Source organism: Engraulis encrasicolus, chromosome 12 (assembly GCF_034702125.1).
Source record: "Engraulis encrasicolus isolate BLACKSEA-1 chromosome 12, IST_EnEncr_1.0, whole genome shotgun sequence".
Classification (NCBI taxonomy): domain Eukaryota; kingdom Metazoa; phylum Chordata; class Actinopteri; order Clupeiformes; family Engraulidae; genus Engraulis; species Engraulis encrasicolus.
Window position 1 is genome coordinate 11,585,043 of NC_085868.1, and position 17,517 is coordinate 11,602,559.

Here is a 17,517-nt window from a genome sequence, read left to right on the forward strand (position 1 = left end):
TTGTATATAACCTCTTGATGTATTGCATCACAACACTGATATTAGGACAAGTAGTCAGGATTCACATATCATAACACAATGGAATCGCTGAGAAACTGTATCATTGATGCTGGTTGGTAAGGAAAATGCTTTACCTGCGTTGCTAGGCAAATATGTACAGCAAATATATTATAATAATATCCCATACACTGTGAACTCCAAGCTTTAATATGGTGTATAATGAGCTATGATAACCAATTGCAGAATGGCCTAGAAGCGTTGCCAGTTTACCACTACATGGAACTGATAGAGTAGTGTGGGGTCATGTACAATGCGGTGTAAAAAAGAAAAGTGGAGTGGAGTCAGATATATTATGGTTACCACTCAAATTCATCTTCAAGGTTCAAATGTCTTGAGGTATTTTGGACATATAATTAAGTTTCAGTCATAACAACTAATTGGCAACCGTTGCTATGCAAATAGGATACTATGCAAATAGGTACACCAAATACATGGTCATACCTGTATACTGTATACAATCCAAGCTTTCATATGATATACAGGGCCGCTGACAGCCTTGGCTGGGCCCGGGACAAAGACATCTGAAAGGACCCCAAATTCAATACATACAATGTAATGAGGATCCAATTCTGGGCCCCGTCTCTCCCTGGGCCCGGGACAAGACATCCCTTTGTCCCCCCTCCTGTCGGCTTCCCTGATGATATATAATAAGATATGATAACGAACAGCAGAATGTCTCAGAAAGGCCTTGCCTCTTGACTATACGAGACATTAGCACACAAAAAAACAGCAACAAAAAAGTGGCATGCCTGATACAAGACTGAAAATTACCCCCTAAAAATGGGATAACATAGTGAAAGGATACATTTTCAGATTCCTGATACTCGAGACAGTATTTTAGAGTTTAAAATAGGTCTCTCTGATGCTCCCTGATGCCACAGTATGAAAAGACAAAAGATGAAATCGGCGAAAATGGAAAAAAATGTGTCTGAGTAAATCTTTGAAGAGCTGCAGGGCGGGCTATACTTAATCAAAATGTTCCCGAAAGGTGTCGGATGAAAGCTCAGAGTCTCCCCTTCGCAACGATACCACACATAACAAAATTAACCATCCCTATATGTCTTAAACAAGGGCCAGTAGAAAGACAGGCACCCATCTTAAAAACCTTAATTTTTGATGGGGGGGTGTTACTTTAACGGCTGATAACCCTAACTTTGCTGTACTTCCAGAAGGGTTATCATACAAAAATGTTAACTTCAGACATGTATCTTTTCAAAAAATATAAGCAACCTTTGCCCCTCTGAGTGGTACCGACATCTCACCTGGCCCGTGGACTAAATGCTGAGCTGAAATGACCAGAAATGTAGAGTCATGAAAGAAACACAGCAAAGTACCGTGCTTTTCTCGATACAGTGACCAACTGATAATTACTGTAAAAACACGACCTTGCACACACAGCTCAGCTAAACAGGCGTCCTGCCTTTCCCTCAGAGGTTGTCATAGAAACGGCATTGCTTCGGCTGAATCGCTTGTCACCTTCTGAGAAGTCTGACGAGCAGAGTTCTATTTTCTCTTTTTTTTTCCTTCACTCTTTCAAATACCTTACAATTCCATCCTCCCACAGCAACAGGCTGGAGAGAAAAGGGGGAGAAAGTCACATGACCGACACAAAAGCACAAAACAAGGCCAACACCTTTTCAGGATCATGCTGTTTCACATCTTGTCTTGTCATCATAACAGGAATGGGCTCCTGAAAACGGTCTGTCACCACAAGGACGTTCTAAACTGGATAATAAAGGTGTGTGTGTGTGTGTGTGTGTGTGTGTGTGTGTGTGTGTGTGTGTGTGTGTGTGTGTGTGTGTGTGTGTGTGTGTGTGTGTATGAGTGTATGTGTGTGTGTGTGATAAAATGGCAATTAGAAGCCAGTTAGACAATATTCTTGTGCTAACAACAGGCATATATTTGACAATCAGGAGACACACCTCAGAATTTATGAATTTATTGATTGAATATATGTAGTCTCAATAATACAGAATGTTAATTGACTAAGACTGAGAGGACAGGTAGTAGGCTAATGGAGCAGAGAGAGAGAGAGAGAGAGAGAGAGAGAGAGAGAGAGAGAGAGAGAGAGAGAGAGAGAGAGAGAGAGAGAGAGAGAGAGAGAGAGAGAGTGTGTGTGTGTGTGTGCGTGTGTTTTGTGGGGAGTGGGTTGAAATAGGCTACACAGCAATTTATGAACAAAGGAAAGTCAATGTTCCCTTTCAGACTTCAATTGCAGCCAACTCTAGTACACACACAGACACATCCATTCCCTTTTGTATCCTGACATCGTTTTTTTCGTGGCAAACTGATATGTTAAAGAAGGGGAGGGTAAATTGCTTATTTGTATGTCCTTCAGAACTGTCTAACGTCACACCTGAATTGTACATGCCCACTTGCGCACACACATGGGCGCGCGGCCACTCGCACCAGCATTACGCACTAACCGTGTCATCAGTTGGATAGTTTAAGATGTACACTCGGATGCAGGCAGAGCTGAATCTTTGTAAATAATTATCTTAATGTAATGTAAAAATGAAACAGGTTTGGGGACAGTGCTAGTTTCTCTCTTACTCCAGAAGAATGTGGCTGCACACACTCTAATGTCAAGTTTGAGAAGGATTTGTCGGTGAGTACCAAAAGGTGCATTACGCACACTCTATATTCACTGGCAAATCCGTTGAAGAATGTACCTCTCACTTTTTTCAAATGTCAAATGCGTTTTTTAATCTTGCAATATTGACTAGCTAAGCAAACATCAGTCTCATGGATTTACACACTAGACGGATACGCCAAGCTATTAGTATATCAATACTAAGAAGATTGGCATTCAATTCCGATAGATTAATCCGTGATGCTCTTTTGTTCTTTTTCCAACTATAAGTAATCCATTTGACTGTGTATTGCTGAAAGAGATGTATTCATCATCACCAATGAGTTCTCATAGCTCCTGATAGACGCTAGCCATTGGTAAAGAATCGTCTGGGACTGAAATTGCGCTCCTCCTCGCGCTCTATTTCTCCCACACTTCTGCTGCCCCTTCTCCACATAAGTGGAGAGAGCGCACGCACCGCTCTCACTCTCCCCGTGGAGTTGCGGTGCGGAGCAGGGCAGAAAGCTGCTGATGGGGGCAGGAGTCACTCTCATCATTCGCCCGCACTGATGCCTCTTTTTCTCTGCTATGGAAACGACATGTTCCGCCAATAGAAACGCGTAAGCAGAAATTCTCATGAACACACAGGGTGACAGCTTACCTGCTGTACTTGCTCCTGTAGCATTCTATATATGTTTTCTCTGCGCAAGTTATGTCATCGATGGACGGACTCCGAATTGGTGGTGGTGTCTTCTTCATACACCCAAGAGCACTGTTTAAAAAGACCACATCTTCGTCAATGTTGAGTAATTGTTTTATTTTTTATTTTATTTATTTATTTGGGGGGGGGGGGGCAGCGAAGACCAATGGGTGCTACTTTGCAGAAGAGAGACAAAAAAAACATCTATCTCAAAAGATTATTTGCAGAGGTAGCTATAAGCAGGCAGTGTTTTGTTTGTGTTTGTTTACCATGGCTCTCTGTGAGGTGAGTCAAAGTCATTACCAATTCCCGGGCGAGATACAAGCCCATGACTGCTAAATGTAAGCAGGCAGGATGCTTACATTTAGCCTATTATCAGTCTATTGCATTCTTTCTAATTTTTGATGTAGGCCTAGTGTATCTTTGGCAAGATTGCTTGTGCACAATCAAAGAAATGGCAGTCAGTGGAGTGGAAAACATGATGACAATGACAGCACTGGACAACGAAGTCACTGAGTTGGTCACAGTACAGATGTACTGTACGGTATAGGCTACTGCTTCCATGGCAACTGACAGAGTAAATGAATAATAATAATGAAGAAAAAAAACAGCAAGACAAAAGGAATTCAAGGCAAACCTATGCAGACATAGATTCCAAGATGTGCAGGTTTTGCAGTGATGAAAGTTCTTTGACACTAACTGTTTCTGTACCCCCTCCCCCCACTCTACCACTCAAACCCCCGAAGATGAAAAATTAGTCATATGAGTTAGTCATAGTAGGGTATATGTTTTCCTACCCTCCTCCAACCCAGAAACACCTGAAGATATTGTTAATAATGATTTAGCCAGTGTGACCCTCAGTGAGATGACAACTGACAAAAGGGACATCTTTGGGTTTTTTTCCGAAGTCTTCTGTGACTAGGCTATTGGCTGGTTCATGAGTCTGTAACTTTGAAAGCTGTTGCAAGGCAAACAGACAGCCAAGGACAAGTGCTACAGAATACGGCTGAAAAGGCTGCACTGAAAAAAAGTGTGTGTGTGTGTGTGTGTGTGTGTGTGTGTGTGTGTGTGTGTGTGCATGCCACTGTCCTCTCTCTCTCATGTGTGTGTGTGTGTGTGTGTGTGTGTGTGTGTGTGTGTGTGTGTGTGTGTGTGTGTGTGTGTGTGTGTGTGTGAGAGAGAGAGAGAGAGAGAGAGAGAGAGAGAGAGAGAGAGAGAGAGAGAGAGAGAGAGAGAGAGAGAGAGAGTGAGAGAGAGGGGGGGGTGTACAAAAAGCATGTGTAGAGAAAAAGCAAATGCTTCAGAATCATCTGGATGACGCCAAACAGAAAATGCCAAGGTCTTCCTACAGCACTTCAATATTGCAGTGTAGCCTACTCCACAGTTCCATCCATCCACAGAATCATACATTCCCAAGAGAGTGCCTCTTCCTTGTTAAGTTAAATTCAAACAAATCTCAGGGTGTTTGCTTGTGTTTTATAATGATATACTCAAATTCCTAAAACATACTGATTTCTGAATTAGTTAAGATGCTGATTGAATCAGCTCTTCTCAATCGTAACACATTTAAAACTGCTAAAGAGCCAGTGTAGCAAAGGGGAGAAGAGTTGCCCCATCGGAACTCGAATCCGGACCTTCTGGGGTTCCAAACTGGGGCTCTGACCGCTACACCATAGAGCCAGGCATGACAGTCAGAAAAGACCCACCACAACCTTAGTGATGGTCGCTCCATCATACAGGCCTCCCCTTGCCCTTCACACACTCCCTCGGGCAGCTGCCCATTACCCTTCTCCCATCCAGTGCCCCACCATCATCAGTGTGCTTTACCCAATACAAGCAGAGATTCTTTAAGTGATATGCCAATGTAATAGGTTGCTATGGGCACCTAACATGACCAGGTTCCGGTCTGCCTAAAGGGGCGTGCCATAATACTCCTAGCATTGAATAGAACAGTCCTTAGGTCTGCCTAAAGGGGAATTCCCCCCCTCCCCCTTGCAATAATAGAACCCGGAAACAATGGGCCAATGGAACCTCTCTCTCTCTATTTTCTCTGATACAAGGGCGGCTCACATCAGAGTAACCCATCATGGGGGTACCTGGTGGCCATGGTGGTTGATTTTAAATGTACCATTTCTCTGTATGTTCCCCAACAGGCAGATTAGTACACTCAAAAAGAGAAATCAATCATCCTGTCCAGTTAGGAATGTGGCACTGAACACGAGTCCATTTTGCCTACTGTTGTACAAATTTAACAAGCTAGAGGTAGACAATTCCGGTAGTAGCAACCTTCTTACCTGCATTCCATGGTGTTCTCTCCTCAACAGATCACACAATAACTGGTGTACTCGGTGACGTGTGGCCACAACAACAATGGCAGACCAAGCTGCAGACGGAGCCCCAGCCGTGCACACGGACGGCAGTCCCCTCCTGAAGGCCGTCTACCTGAGCCGCCTCCGCCTCACGCGCCTGCTGCTGGAAGGTGGCGCCTACATCAACGAGAGCAATGACCTCGGCGAGACACCGCTCATGGTGGTCTGCAAGAGCAAACACGTGGACCAGCAGAGCGTCCCCAGAGCCAAGATGGTGAGATACCTCCTGGAGAGTGGCGCCGACGCCAACATCCAGGACAAGAGCGGGAAGACGGCGCTGATGCACGCGTGTCTGGAGCGAGCCGGGACGGACGTGGTGGCCCAACTCCTGGAGGGCGACGCCGACCCGAGCCTGGAGGACCACTCTGGGTCGTCGGCGCTGGTCCATGCTGTCAACGCCAAGGACAAGGACACGCTGAGGATGCTGATGGACGCCTGCAAGGCCAAGGGCAAAGAGGTCATCATCATCACCACCACCACCACGTCCATGGAGAATGTGGCCAGTGGTGGTGGTGGTGGGAAACAGGTGACCAAGCAGTATCTGAATGTCCCCCCAATGGCTGCACTGGAGAGATGGGACCAGCTGAACCCGCCGGCACTCTCCTGTACCTCGCCGTCCGACATTGAACTGCAGACTTCGGATGGTGGCAACAGCGCGACAAACCCTCCAGGTGCCGTGCCAAAGCAGGTGTTTTCGTTTCAAGACTGCAACGGCGTGACCATCTCCCAGCCCAACTCGCCCTGCCGCCAGTGGGGCGAGCCGCGGAAAGTCCTGGAGAAGTCGGCCCACCACTTGCAGCGTCTGAACTCGGAGCCCTGGTTGCAGATCCCCCCGTCCTTCCTGGCCCAGCAGCAAGGTCTCGCCACACCACCTCCCATTGAAGACCTGCCTGACATCTCTCCAGAGGAGGAGCTGCTGTTCAGAATGAAGCAGATGGCGTTTAGCAGTGGTCCCCTCACACGACACTGGAGCATTGATCTGAGAGAGGCTGGCGGTTTGAGCCAGGCAGGCAAGGTCAACGCAGACCAAGGAGATGGCGGAATCGGCACTCGAGTTTCCAGGCAGGAGTTTGGTTTGACTCCCGGACGAAAGATGTCCTTCGATGGCTTGTCTTCATCGCACTCCCTCTCACACCCAAACCTTCACGCCAGGACCACAGCTGAGCCCGCGGCAGTGGCGTTGGACAGGGGGCCAGACAAGTCCCTCCCAAACTTAGCCGTTTCAAGCCTCCGCAACATCATCTCCAGACGGAACCTGGGAATGGAGCACTACAACTCGGACTCTCAGCTGTCGTTCCAGAACGCGAACTCCTTGGAGGACTTGAAGGGTGCAGTGGACAGGAAGAGGCTGGTGACGTCTCGCTCCTCCACCCTCGTGGGCTCCCGGGACTCCCTGGAGGGCAATCCGCTCGCACACGCACACGTCCCCCAGAGGAGACACCCCGTCAGTTTGGAGCAAAGGCTGTCCGCGGCCCAATTGTCCGATCTACCTTCTCTCCCTCGTCAAGGGTACCTTCCGCCGCTCAACCAACATACCCTCAACCCTTGTATGGTTGGAGTGAATTCCACCTTGAATACCCCTGCTTCCTCAACCATGCTCGCAAACAACAGACTGGGGTGTGGCACACTGTCAGCAGTGAAGCCTTGCTACCCACCGCAGGCGCCTGCTGGCTTTCTGAAGGACCAGAAGAACAGGAGGATGCTCCTGAGGAGGCACTCGATGCAAACGGAGCAAATCAAACAACTTGGGGACTTTACAGAGATCTACGGACACTGAAAATGAGGTCGATGAATGAGCCAGGGTGCAAGAGGGGATCGTGTCTATGTTCCCACAGCCCATTGTTCCCACATCACTAAGATTTTTAACATTATTTTTTAGGCTTATTGGTTCTCTTAGTTTACTTGGAAATGTGGGAACATGGAGTTGTAGAGCATAGGGCCTATATTTGAATAATTTCTCAAAACTGGGAACATGGAGCAGCAGGAATAAGCTGGGACCATTTGGGCTGTCGGACCAATGGGCCGTGGGACCAATGAGCTGACCCCCATTAGAGCACATTCATCACTGAAGATATCTTTGATTGTTTGATGAAGAGGCCGAAAGTGTTAGCCATTATGTGGGTATTGTTATAGGCCTACTGTAAGCCTCACTACACATCACTGTGGCAACAGAACTGATTCTAAGCGTGCTAAATCTGTGTATATTCCTGGGGCAGATTAGTACACTGCGCAACAAAAATAAAGGGAACAACACAACGCAACTCCAAGTCAATAATACTTTGATGAAATCAGTCTACCCGGTAAAGATCAACACTGTTTGTGAATACATTTTTCTTACTGCTGTGCAAAGGATAATGATCAACACTGATCCTGACAAAGTAAGGATCAACACTGATTGTGAATTCATTTTGCTTAGGCCTACTGCTGTGCAAATTTTAAAAAGCAACAGGTAGAAATTAGAGGTAGCAACCTGAGCTCTTCACAAAAGATGTAGTGGCCGGGCGGGCAGCACAACATTCTCCTCGGCATCTGCAGGCAGACTCCATCTGTCGTGACTACCACATCTTTTCAGTGTGAACCTGCTGTAATCTGTGACACAAGGTGCTCTTCATGCTGCCGGGCTGTAAGCATAGGCCCCATGTCGCATACCCTTCTCATGAAATATGTTCTTTACCATTTTAGCAGAAATATGCAGGTCAGTGAACTGCAAATCTTATTTTGCGGAACTTCAGCAATGCTCTTCTCATACCACCTGACACACAAATATGGGTTCTATGGCTCCTTGTAGTATGTAGTATTCTGGTGTGCCCGGCAAGATCCAAACTCCATGCTGGGAGACAGAGCAGACCTTCTTGCCACAGTACACACACAGTGCCATCTTGGATGTGCAGCACTATCTGAGTGACTTAAGTGGGTGGCAAAATTCAAATGTGACCAAACATCATCCATTAAGGATAAGAACTGAAAAATGGTCTGTGGATAATGTCCTGCACAAGCCCTATATTATACAGAGGGAATATTTTGGTAGCAACTTCTCATTTCTGTTGTCTATTTGTCTACCTGCTGCTTACTCAATTTACACAGCAATAGCTGAAATGGATTCTCGATCAGAACTGTTTCCTAAATAGACAGGTTGATTTCACAGAAGTCTGATTTGAAATTGAATTGTGCTAATCCTTTATTTTTAAAATTATATCAAAATGACTGCGGGGAATTGAACTCTGGAAAAGACAAATAGACACTGACAATCACACGCAACACGCACAGCTATGGAACAAAGAGATGGTAGCATTTTATAAATAGTGTAGCCATTCTTGTGATGTGTCCAGACCATGTCTGTTTACTGGTCATCTACTGTATACGGCATGGATATAAAAAGCAACATTCATTCGTTTCTAGCCTTGTGGAGTGAACATGTGAAGTTAATGTTCTTTCATCTTGGGTTGCCTTGTGATGCCCTCATGTTCAGAGCTACCAGCTTAATGTTTGTATGTTTAAATGAATCTGTTTGGTGTGGTCAAAAGACAGGCCTAGTAGTTCTTTCAGGGAAATGTACCATGGGCAGATTTTGCCATAGCTCCTAACTTCCATAAAGCCTAGGCTAACAAGGCCTGACTTAGTAATGTGGCATGTGGGTCATTTCTCTGTGGGCTGACGCTGATTTTTGTGGTTTTTAAAATAATGGCCCACAATCTAGAAGAGGCAACACAAAAATGCCTGGGCCTTGTTTTTTGTCCACTGGCAGGCCTGCCCTGGTCCTAAAACCTTGGGAGTTTCAGTACACGCAAAACCAGCCAGACATGTAACTTTGACTGACAGATGATTAGTGTTATCTGCACTTGATAGGCTGTGAAGCTGTATAAATCTGTACGAAGGACGAATCCTCCATTTAATTCCAATATAATGTTGAGGCTACATGCAGCTTTGTAGCTCACATGGATCCCTGCCCACTTGAGGGAAGGTCGGCTACTTAATCTCCCCAGGCTGTTCTAGTTGTATTTGTCTGTATGAAAAAATAAAAACATTTCAAAATAAAACAAGTGTTTCAATACTGGAAAATGTCTTCATCCATCTCAAAGCTTGCCCATATTTAGTCCAAATCCAGAGTGTTTGTTTTTCTTCATAATCAAATCAAGTGTTATTGCGAGAAACAATTACCGCACCCCATAACATTGCTGGACTATTTACAAGTTACTACCAGTTGAATGTGGGGAAATGCACACGAGATGAGGGTTAATCTACAAAAGTAACACCGTAATCATTGATACTACAGCAGACCACATTAATTTGCATATAAATCAATATTTTATTCTACATGAAGTACATATTTAGAAATAAATGGTGTTTATAGAACATCCTTAGGTCCCAGATACCAGAATCACCAAATAAAGCTGGTTTCTTGAATAAATACAGGTACATTATGCAAAACAGTTGAAATTGAGATTAAAAGCATAAAAATACTTTATGTCTTTGATTTTGTGTTCTATTAATGACGGTGAGAAAATAATTTACCTCCCAAAACATTTATCACCCCCCCCCCCCAAAAAAAAAAGAAGCAGATTTTTTATTTATTAATTATATTCATCATTGCTATAAAATAACAAATACCAATAAATGCTTCTGATTATTTCACAGCACATGTAGTTTGAACTTCCATACAAAATATCGCCACATTTTCTAGTGTTTATATATAGAGACAGCTGGAGACCCAACATATTTATATATTTTCTGAATTATAATTCAGAGACCCTTACAAAGAAATGCTCAGAGAGCATTGTGGTGTTCACCAACCTTGGGTGCACATTCAGTTTGACTTTCTGAAAATTGGTTTCTGTTCGCAAGTGTTTCAACCCCTTTGTGACATCTACCATCAGGCTCAAGGAGAAATGGAGCACACTTCCTGGGCCAAATGCTTCACTGCAACTTCATGTGGTCAGAGAAACAACTGACGGATAAAACCTGTGACTTAACTGTTAAACAATAACACAAATGGTAGTGTAAGGTGCAAATGTCTCGTCTCTGTCCATTTTGGTAAGAACATGTGATTTCCCCACCTTTGCTGTGGGGAAAACCACAGGATGAACTCTTACTTGCCAACATGCCTGTTCATCCATACAGAGAAATCTTAATAAGTGCAAAAGCATTCTTCATTTTCAAACAAACATTTTACAAAGAAAAGAAAACGGCAAAAGAAACAAAAAACAAAACTTAGACACCAGAACTGAAGACACACTTGATTAAAAAAGTCCTTCTGCTGGAGAAGGTAATTGTTAGCTGAAAGTGTTTTTCTTTTTAATATATGACCTTTTGTTGCATTGCGGGACAAACCTTTGCTCAAAAACACATACTGAATGATAATCTCTGATTTCTCCTCTCGTACATTTCATCCAAGATTAGAAACTCACCCCTAGAAGGATCATAGCCTAATTTAGGATTTTGAGAGCAGCTTCCTCGTCATTCACCAGGCTACTGTCCTAGGCCAACATCTGATGATCCAACCTATGCATCAGGCAGTGGGTCAGACCATATATACATCAGACATTTGGCATGCCTCGTTGTACACCAGGCCATGGCTAAGATGTGTAACGTTTGTCTGAAACACAAACTGTATTCCACAACATTTGAGGACAGCGCAACTCAATGGGGCTCCACAGCAGCGACTGCAAACAATAAAACAAAAACACTGTCTCAAACAAGGGCGACTTAGCAGCAAACAAGGTGTTTAGTGTGTCACCACTAGCATACCCGAACGCAGACAAACAGGGTAAGCCACATACAGTAGCTCTCGATTAATGCTCAAGCCTGCATTCATGGCCAACACGGGAGTGTCAAGGTTTTAGGGATTGCTATTACCAGTTTTTTTATGCGGTTCGGTGAAGATTTTTTGTGAAAATCTTTTGTGAAGATTCTTCACGATTCAACGGTAATGAGCACAAGCTTTTCAGCAGTCAGCTGCGACCAGTATTATGAGAAAACCCTCAGAGAGGGAGAGAGAGAGAGAGAGAGAAAAAAAATCATCATTAAAGCTTCATACATGCATAACAAAACTTAAATAAATGAGTTTGTCTTCCTGTGCAATTGAGAAAAGAAAAAAAAGTACTGGTGAAAAGCCAAATCATGGAAGGAGACAGCAGAGTGTGCTAAGCCTTAGGGAGAATTCTGGGAAACTTGCCTGAAGCCACGAACCAATGGTAACTTCATATTGTTTAATAATGATTAAGATAGTAATGTGCACCTAAATTTACCTTTTCAGGAACACACACAGAAAGACAGACACACAGACACACAGACACACACGCACGCACGCACAAGTACACACGCACATAGCCTCAATTTGGAGGGGGTTTAACACAAGCCTGGAGTCCAGCAATCAGTCAAGTAACTTACTCTGACATAATGCAATCCTCACTTGATGAAAATAATTAATATTGAAATAAAAATGAATGAATTTAAAAACATTGAGCAGACAGTCTGCTTACTAATATTCAAAAACACAACTGCATCACATGGGCCATAGTATTACATCCACGTTCAGAGCACAACCAATGTCCCTGTTCACATTGTCTTTTTATTAATTTTTTTTTGGTTTCTGTTTACACTGTTCATCCTCTATGGCTTTCTCTGAAGCCAGGATATCATATGTACAAGAGGTCTCCATCTTGGGTACATGTTTGGCGTTTGTCGGGTTTAGGACGGCCTGCCAATGGCCGAGAGCCATCCTTGGGGCGGGACAATGTGTGTTGACCAGTTCTCTCATTGGCTAAACAAGTGTCTGTCATACACTTAAAGCCGTCATTCGCTGGAAGGCTTGCCCATAGCGGTGGCTGGTCTTTGCACAAATGTCCTCATCATCGACCAACTGTTTTTTTTTCTTATTTTGTCATATCCTTACTTTAGTGCATCATCGTCTTGCACAATCTGCAGCAGCGCCCTTCAATTCAGATGCATGGAGGCAACCGGGCTTAGAGCACAAGCAGGTAGGTGATTGGATGCTTCCTGGAGTGATTGGAGAAGAGGGACTTTTATTATGACACTGGGAATGAACTCCATGCAGTCGAAGACCAGCTCCATTTTCCAATAGTTTCAAGGGCTCGATGATGCTCAACAGCCATGCTTTGATGGGTCCGAGGACCCCCCTCCCACAAAAACCCCATAGAAACAAAAAGAGATTTGACTCTTCAGTGGAATGTTCAGGCCCAGTTGACCATCAAAAGACTTCCGAGGGATGTGGGGAAAAACCAGCTCCATGGCTTTGGACGCTGTCTGGATGGCGTTTGGACGATGTTTAGATGAAAAGTCCAGCTAAGGCCTTTAGGTGGTCATAAAGAGCTTGCGTTTACGGTCGACGCTGAACATGACCCACTCAAATCATGGAGAATTCACATCAAGCCACATCAAAACTTGCTGAATCATCTGGGCCACACAGGAGGAGCTATGAAATGAAATGTCAAGAACTGGTTCTATCTTTAGATGCTGAAAGACATGCCCCCTCATGTTTCATCTCCTTCTGTGAGATAAGATAACAGCATGACATGATGCATGACATGGATACTATTGCCCTCTCGCTTTCCGCTCAGCCATGTGGAAGGTCCATCTCATCTTCGAAGACGAATCAATGTTGCAGATGTCAACAATGTCATCCACGCATCCATCCATCGCTTCATCAAGGTACCCCATTCAGCCGTCCGTCCCTCTCTGTCCATAGTAACATCCATCCATCCATCCATCTCCAGGTTGTTAGTGTGGAGCCTTGAGGTGTGAGATGCAGGTTTTACATTTCTCCTCCATCTCTGGTCTTCTCGGAGTTCAAGAGACAGAAAAGGGCGAGAGAGGGAGAGGGAGAGAGAGAGAGAGAGAGAGAGAGAGAGAGAGAGAGAGAGAGAGAGAGAGAGAGAGAGAGAGAGAGAGAGAGAGAGAGAGGGTGAGATATCGTGGAGATGCCGAGAGGTTAGTAGCCAACTGGTTTGGCCTGGCCTGGCCCGCTGTGCTGTGCTGTGCCGTTCTAGTTTAGTGTTCAGGGAGGTGGGGGTGTTGCTTGCTTGCTTGGCTTTACAGGCTGTGCGAGATGTAGAAGACCAGTTCCATGTCCAGGGCGTGCTGGGGTACGCGGGAGCTTCCCCCGTGGATGGCGGGGATCAGGGCGCCGTCCAGCTCGTTCATGTAGCGCTGGGGGAGGGGGCGACCGCCCGAACCGGCCTGGTACTCCACCTGGAGGGGAGAGAAACACAGGAACACAGAACGTGTATTGGTTTCGGACACCACCTTTAAAGTGATACTGTGCAGGAAATGGTCAAAAAAGGTACTGCAACTATGCTGCTTATTGAAATTGGGCTGCCTATTGCCAAATTTGATCTTTACATGAAAGTTTACTCAGTATGTGGTCCAAGTACAGTCATTTTTGCAGCTAAAAATGGCTATTTTTGGAAATTCAAAATGGCGGACCATGGAGAATATCCCCCTTTTCATGTATGAAAAGTGCAATTTTTCCAGTCATAATGAATACTTAGAATTTGATGCTGGTGGTAAGTATTCATGAAAAAGGTAACATTAGGGAATGGGCAGCGTGAATTCTAGATATAAACAACTGAAAATCTCACGCAGTGTCCCTTTAACAACACCAAAAGGACTCCCACTTAGACTGGACACAAACACAAACAGCACAGATGGACACAAACACAAACGCAACACAGATGGACACAAACACAAACGCAACACAGAACACATTTCTATTACTCCACAGGAGAGGTTTTTTTTTTTTAAAGACACACCAAAGCACACAGACCAAATGTATTTCTCAGATGGTATGAAAACTGCACACAATCGCATTCAAATTGCATCACTGAAACTAACCAGTGTTTCATTCCGCCTATTTTCCCCCCAATGTAAATCTTTCATTGTCGCTCACACACATACACAAAGCATTTTCGGACCGACACAGAACTATCCTAGTGCTGGTACTGGTCCCCACACCTAATCTCAAGCCAAACATTAGAACAATCCGCAACTGAGAAGTTGGTTTGCAGTGTGTAGCACCACACAATGGCTGGCTGGTCTATGGGAAACATTGCTAACAACAAAAAAATATTTTTGAGACCTTGTGCACTCTCTTATTTCCAAAGCTTTCAGTGTTCTTCAAACTCATGTTTACAGTTCAGAAACGGGGACGTTCTGTACTTTCCGCAGTGCACATCAAGATTGTATAATACACAGTGGGATTTACTCACAGACGTAAAAGTGAGAGGGATGTCATTAACCTTAAGGAAATCACTTTGCTTTTCTCTCATAAGCAGAGGTAAAGAACAGAGAGATAGCCTCGACAGACAAACCAGGATGATTCCCCAGATTCATCCCAAAGAGAAACACTTCACAGTCCATAGTCCGTCTCGAGACTTACCATGTCAGTGTTGGTGGAAATGCCACTTACAACACAGTTAATGAGATACGGTAATTTTGAAAACATTTCGAACTTTCTATGTTTGTATCTCTGCGGCAACACAAACTCTGGAGTTACTCTATGACTAAATAATACTACACTAATATTACAACTAAATAACTTACTGTCCTCTGGACTCACCACATTGGTGTCAGTGGAGGTGCAGTATACAGTCAATATAAATCTACAGATATAATTTCATTAACACTCTGGTCGCTCTGTCCGTATTGTAGTTTTGAGCCATCCTGAACCCAAGTGCACCACATCAGTAGACATCAGTGGCTGTAATCAGTAATTAACTGTGTCCTTCATCCTCACCATGTCTGCATCAGTGGAGATGCAGTTTACGGTTGTCTGAGTGAACGGTCCCCTCCCCTCTATGCTCACCATGTCTGTGTCGGTGAAGATGCCGTTTAAAGTATAGAGATATAGATTGGGGTTGTATGAGTGAACTGTCCCCTCCCCTCTATGCTCACCATGTCTGTGTCGGTGGAGATGCGCAGGCCCAGGCTGTTGATGCCGGCGGCCATGAGCACGGCCAGGTGGGGGCAGAGCGCGGCACAGCCCGCCGTGGCCATCTCCCGCTGGAACTGGCTGCAGGACGACATCACCGCCCCCAGGGGGCACTCCGAGCTCTTCAGCAGATAGAACACCTGGAGCACCGCAACAGCACAGCAGAGGACACAACAGCAGGAGAGCAGAGAGGAGAGAGGAGAGAGAAAGGGGGTGGGGGCACACACGGACAGAGATGGAGGGATAGGAGGCGTGAAAGAGAGAGAGAGAGAGATAGAGAGGAGTGTGAGACAGGGAGAGGAATAATTAGAAGAAAAGTGAGAGGAGGAAGAGAGCACATAGAGAGGGAGAGAGGGAGAGAGAGAGAGAGAGAGAGAGAGAGAGAGAGAGAGAGAGAGAGAGAGAGAGAGAGAGAGAGAGAGAGAGGATTATGGTGAGGGGGAGAAAGAGTGAGGGAGGGAAGAATGGAGGGAGGAAGACAGGAAAAGAGAGGAAGAGAGACAGAACAAGTGAGAGGAGGAGGAGGGAGGGTGGGTTTGTGGATGGATGGAAGAGGGAGGGAGAGAGTAGGAGAGGGAGAGGAGGAAAGCAACAGAGAGTATGAATGAGCGGAGGAAGAGAAGGAGAGAGGAGAGGGAGGACAGGAGAGAGGGAGGAGAGGAGAAGGGGGGAGGAGAAGAGAAAGGAGAGGAGGGAGGGACAAGAGGAGACAGGGAGGAGAGGGAGGAGAGGAGAAAGGGAGGAGAGGAGGGGCGGAGGAGAGGATAGGGGAAAGGAGAGGAGGGGCGGAGGAGAGGGAGGAAAAGGAGGGAGGAGAGGAGGGGCGAGGGTGGAGAGGGAGAAGAGGAGGGGGGGGGAGGATGCACAGCAGACAGGACATAGTGAGACTGCAGAAAATGACATCACTGCTTTTGCAGCTTGTAGTATTGACTGCAATGCCAACTTTTTTTTTTTTTTTTGATTTTTCTAAACACTACCTTCCATCCTGTTGTGGATGAAAATGAAAATCGCAGACAAGACAGGCCAGCTTTGCTAGCACGGTAACCTATTGAATATAACAAATATTACGGCTCAGCGATGAGCAACTCGGACTCAGAAAATAAAACGCACAGCATCGCACAGTGGTTTGGAGGGAAGCTTGGGAACATGTGGTACTGGATTGTACCGGCCTGTGAATCGACCGCTGATCTAACTTGCATGGATCGATGCAATGTATATGGCCATCAGTATCATCTGTTGCATTTATTATCAAGTCAAATGTACACCGCAAACTGACCAAAGTGAAATGGACTTTTAATTTAGACACAAGAAAGAAGGAGTGGATTTGTGGTTGGAGCCATACATTTCCCGTGCTGACAAACATTGGCTGTGCGCGCAGACAGGGATTCCAAAATGCTATGCGGCTAGGTGTTCAGATTTTGTACTCCTGATGACACCGTTTAGGAAAACAAATTGTCATTTCGCCCTGAATTCTTTGGTGTGCTCCCTAAATAATGCTATATGGTGTGGCAAAGCGGAAGCCACTGCTGGTTCCAGGATGGGAGGCAACCTCTGATTGTTTGGAAGCTCAAACGTTGCACTCACGCGTGATAGGTGTGATACAATATAACTTAATTTACAAAGCATATAAAACGATAAAACGATGTACAGACGCGAAGATATGTTCTCCCAGAAAGTAGTCGACTCAGTAGGAGCATGGAAACAACAGAAACCCGATACGACATCCAGCCGTATAAAAATAATTAGACCACGCACTACACTGGTCCAATGGGACTTCCAATGGTAAACACCTAGCCACCTAGCATTTTGGGATTCCTGGCTGCGCAAGCCGGCAGCTGTTTGACAACATTGAAAAACCCATGTATATACC

The 17,517-nt window shown here is 45.2% G+C and overlaps 2 protein-coding genes across 3 annotated transcripts in view; one reads left to right on the top strand and one right to left on the bottom strand.

Annotated features, from left to right (window-relative positions):
- Window positions 1–5,702: 5,702 nt before the first annotated feature.
- Window positions 5,703–7,478, top strand: ankrd34ba (ankyrin repeat domain 34Ba). Its single transcript, XM_063212750.1, has one exon. It carries the CDS (start codon window positions 5,703–5,705, stop codon window positions 7,476–7,478), a length of 1,776 nt encoding a protein of 591 aa, XP_063068820.1.
- Window positions 7,479–9,983: 2,505 nt separating this feature from the next.
- Window positions 9,984–17,517, bottom strand: part of zfyve16 (zinc finger, FYVE domain containing 16) — a 59,134-nt gene continuing 51,600 nt past the window's right edge. For both annotated transcript variants that reach the window (XM_063211637.1, XM_063211636.1), the window contains 3 exons: window position 17,517; window positions 15,611–15,787; window positions 9,984–13,909 (listed from right to left, as the gene is read on the bottom strand). The exon at window position 17,517 is cut by the window's right edge and continues 105 nt beyond it. In XM_063211637.1, the coding sequence (XP_063067707.1) occupies window positions 13,751–13,909; window positions 15,611–15,787; window position 17,517 (337 nt within the window). In that variant the 3' untranslated portion in view covers window positions 9,984–13,750. The remainder of the gene's footprint in view (window positions 13,910–15,610; window positions 15,788–17,516) is intronic.

Coding starts and splice junctions, on each gene's coding strand:
- ankrd34ba (XM_063212750.1), top strand. CDS start 5,703: ATGGCAGACCAAGCTGCAGACGGAGCCCCAGCCGTGCACACGGACGGC.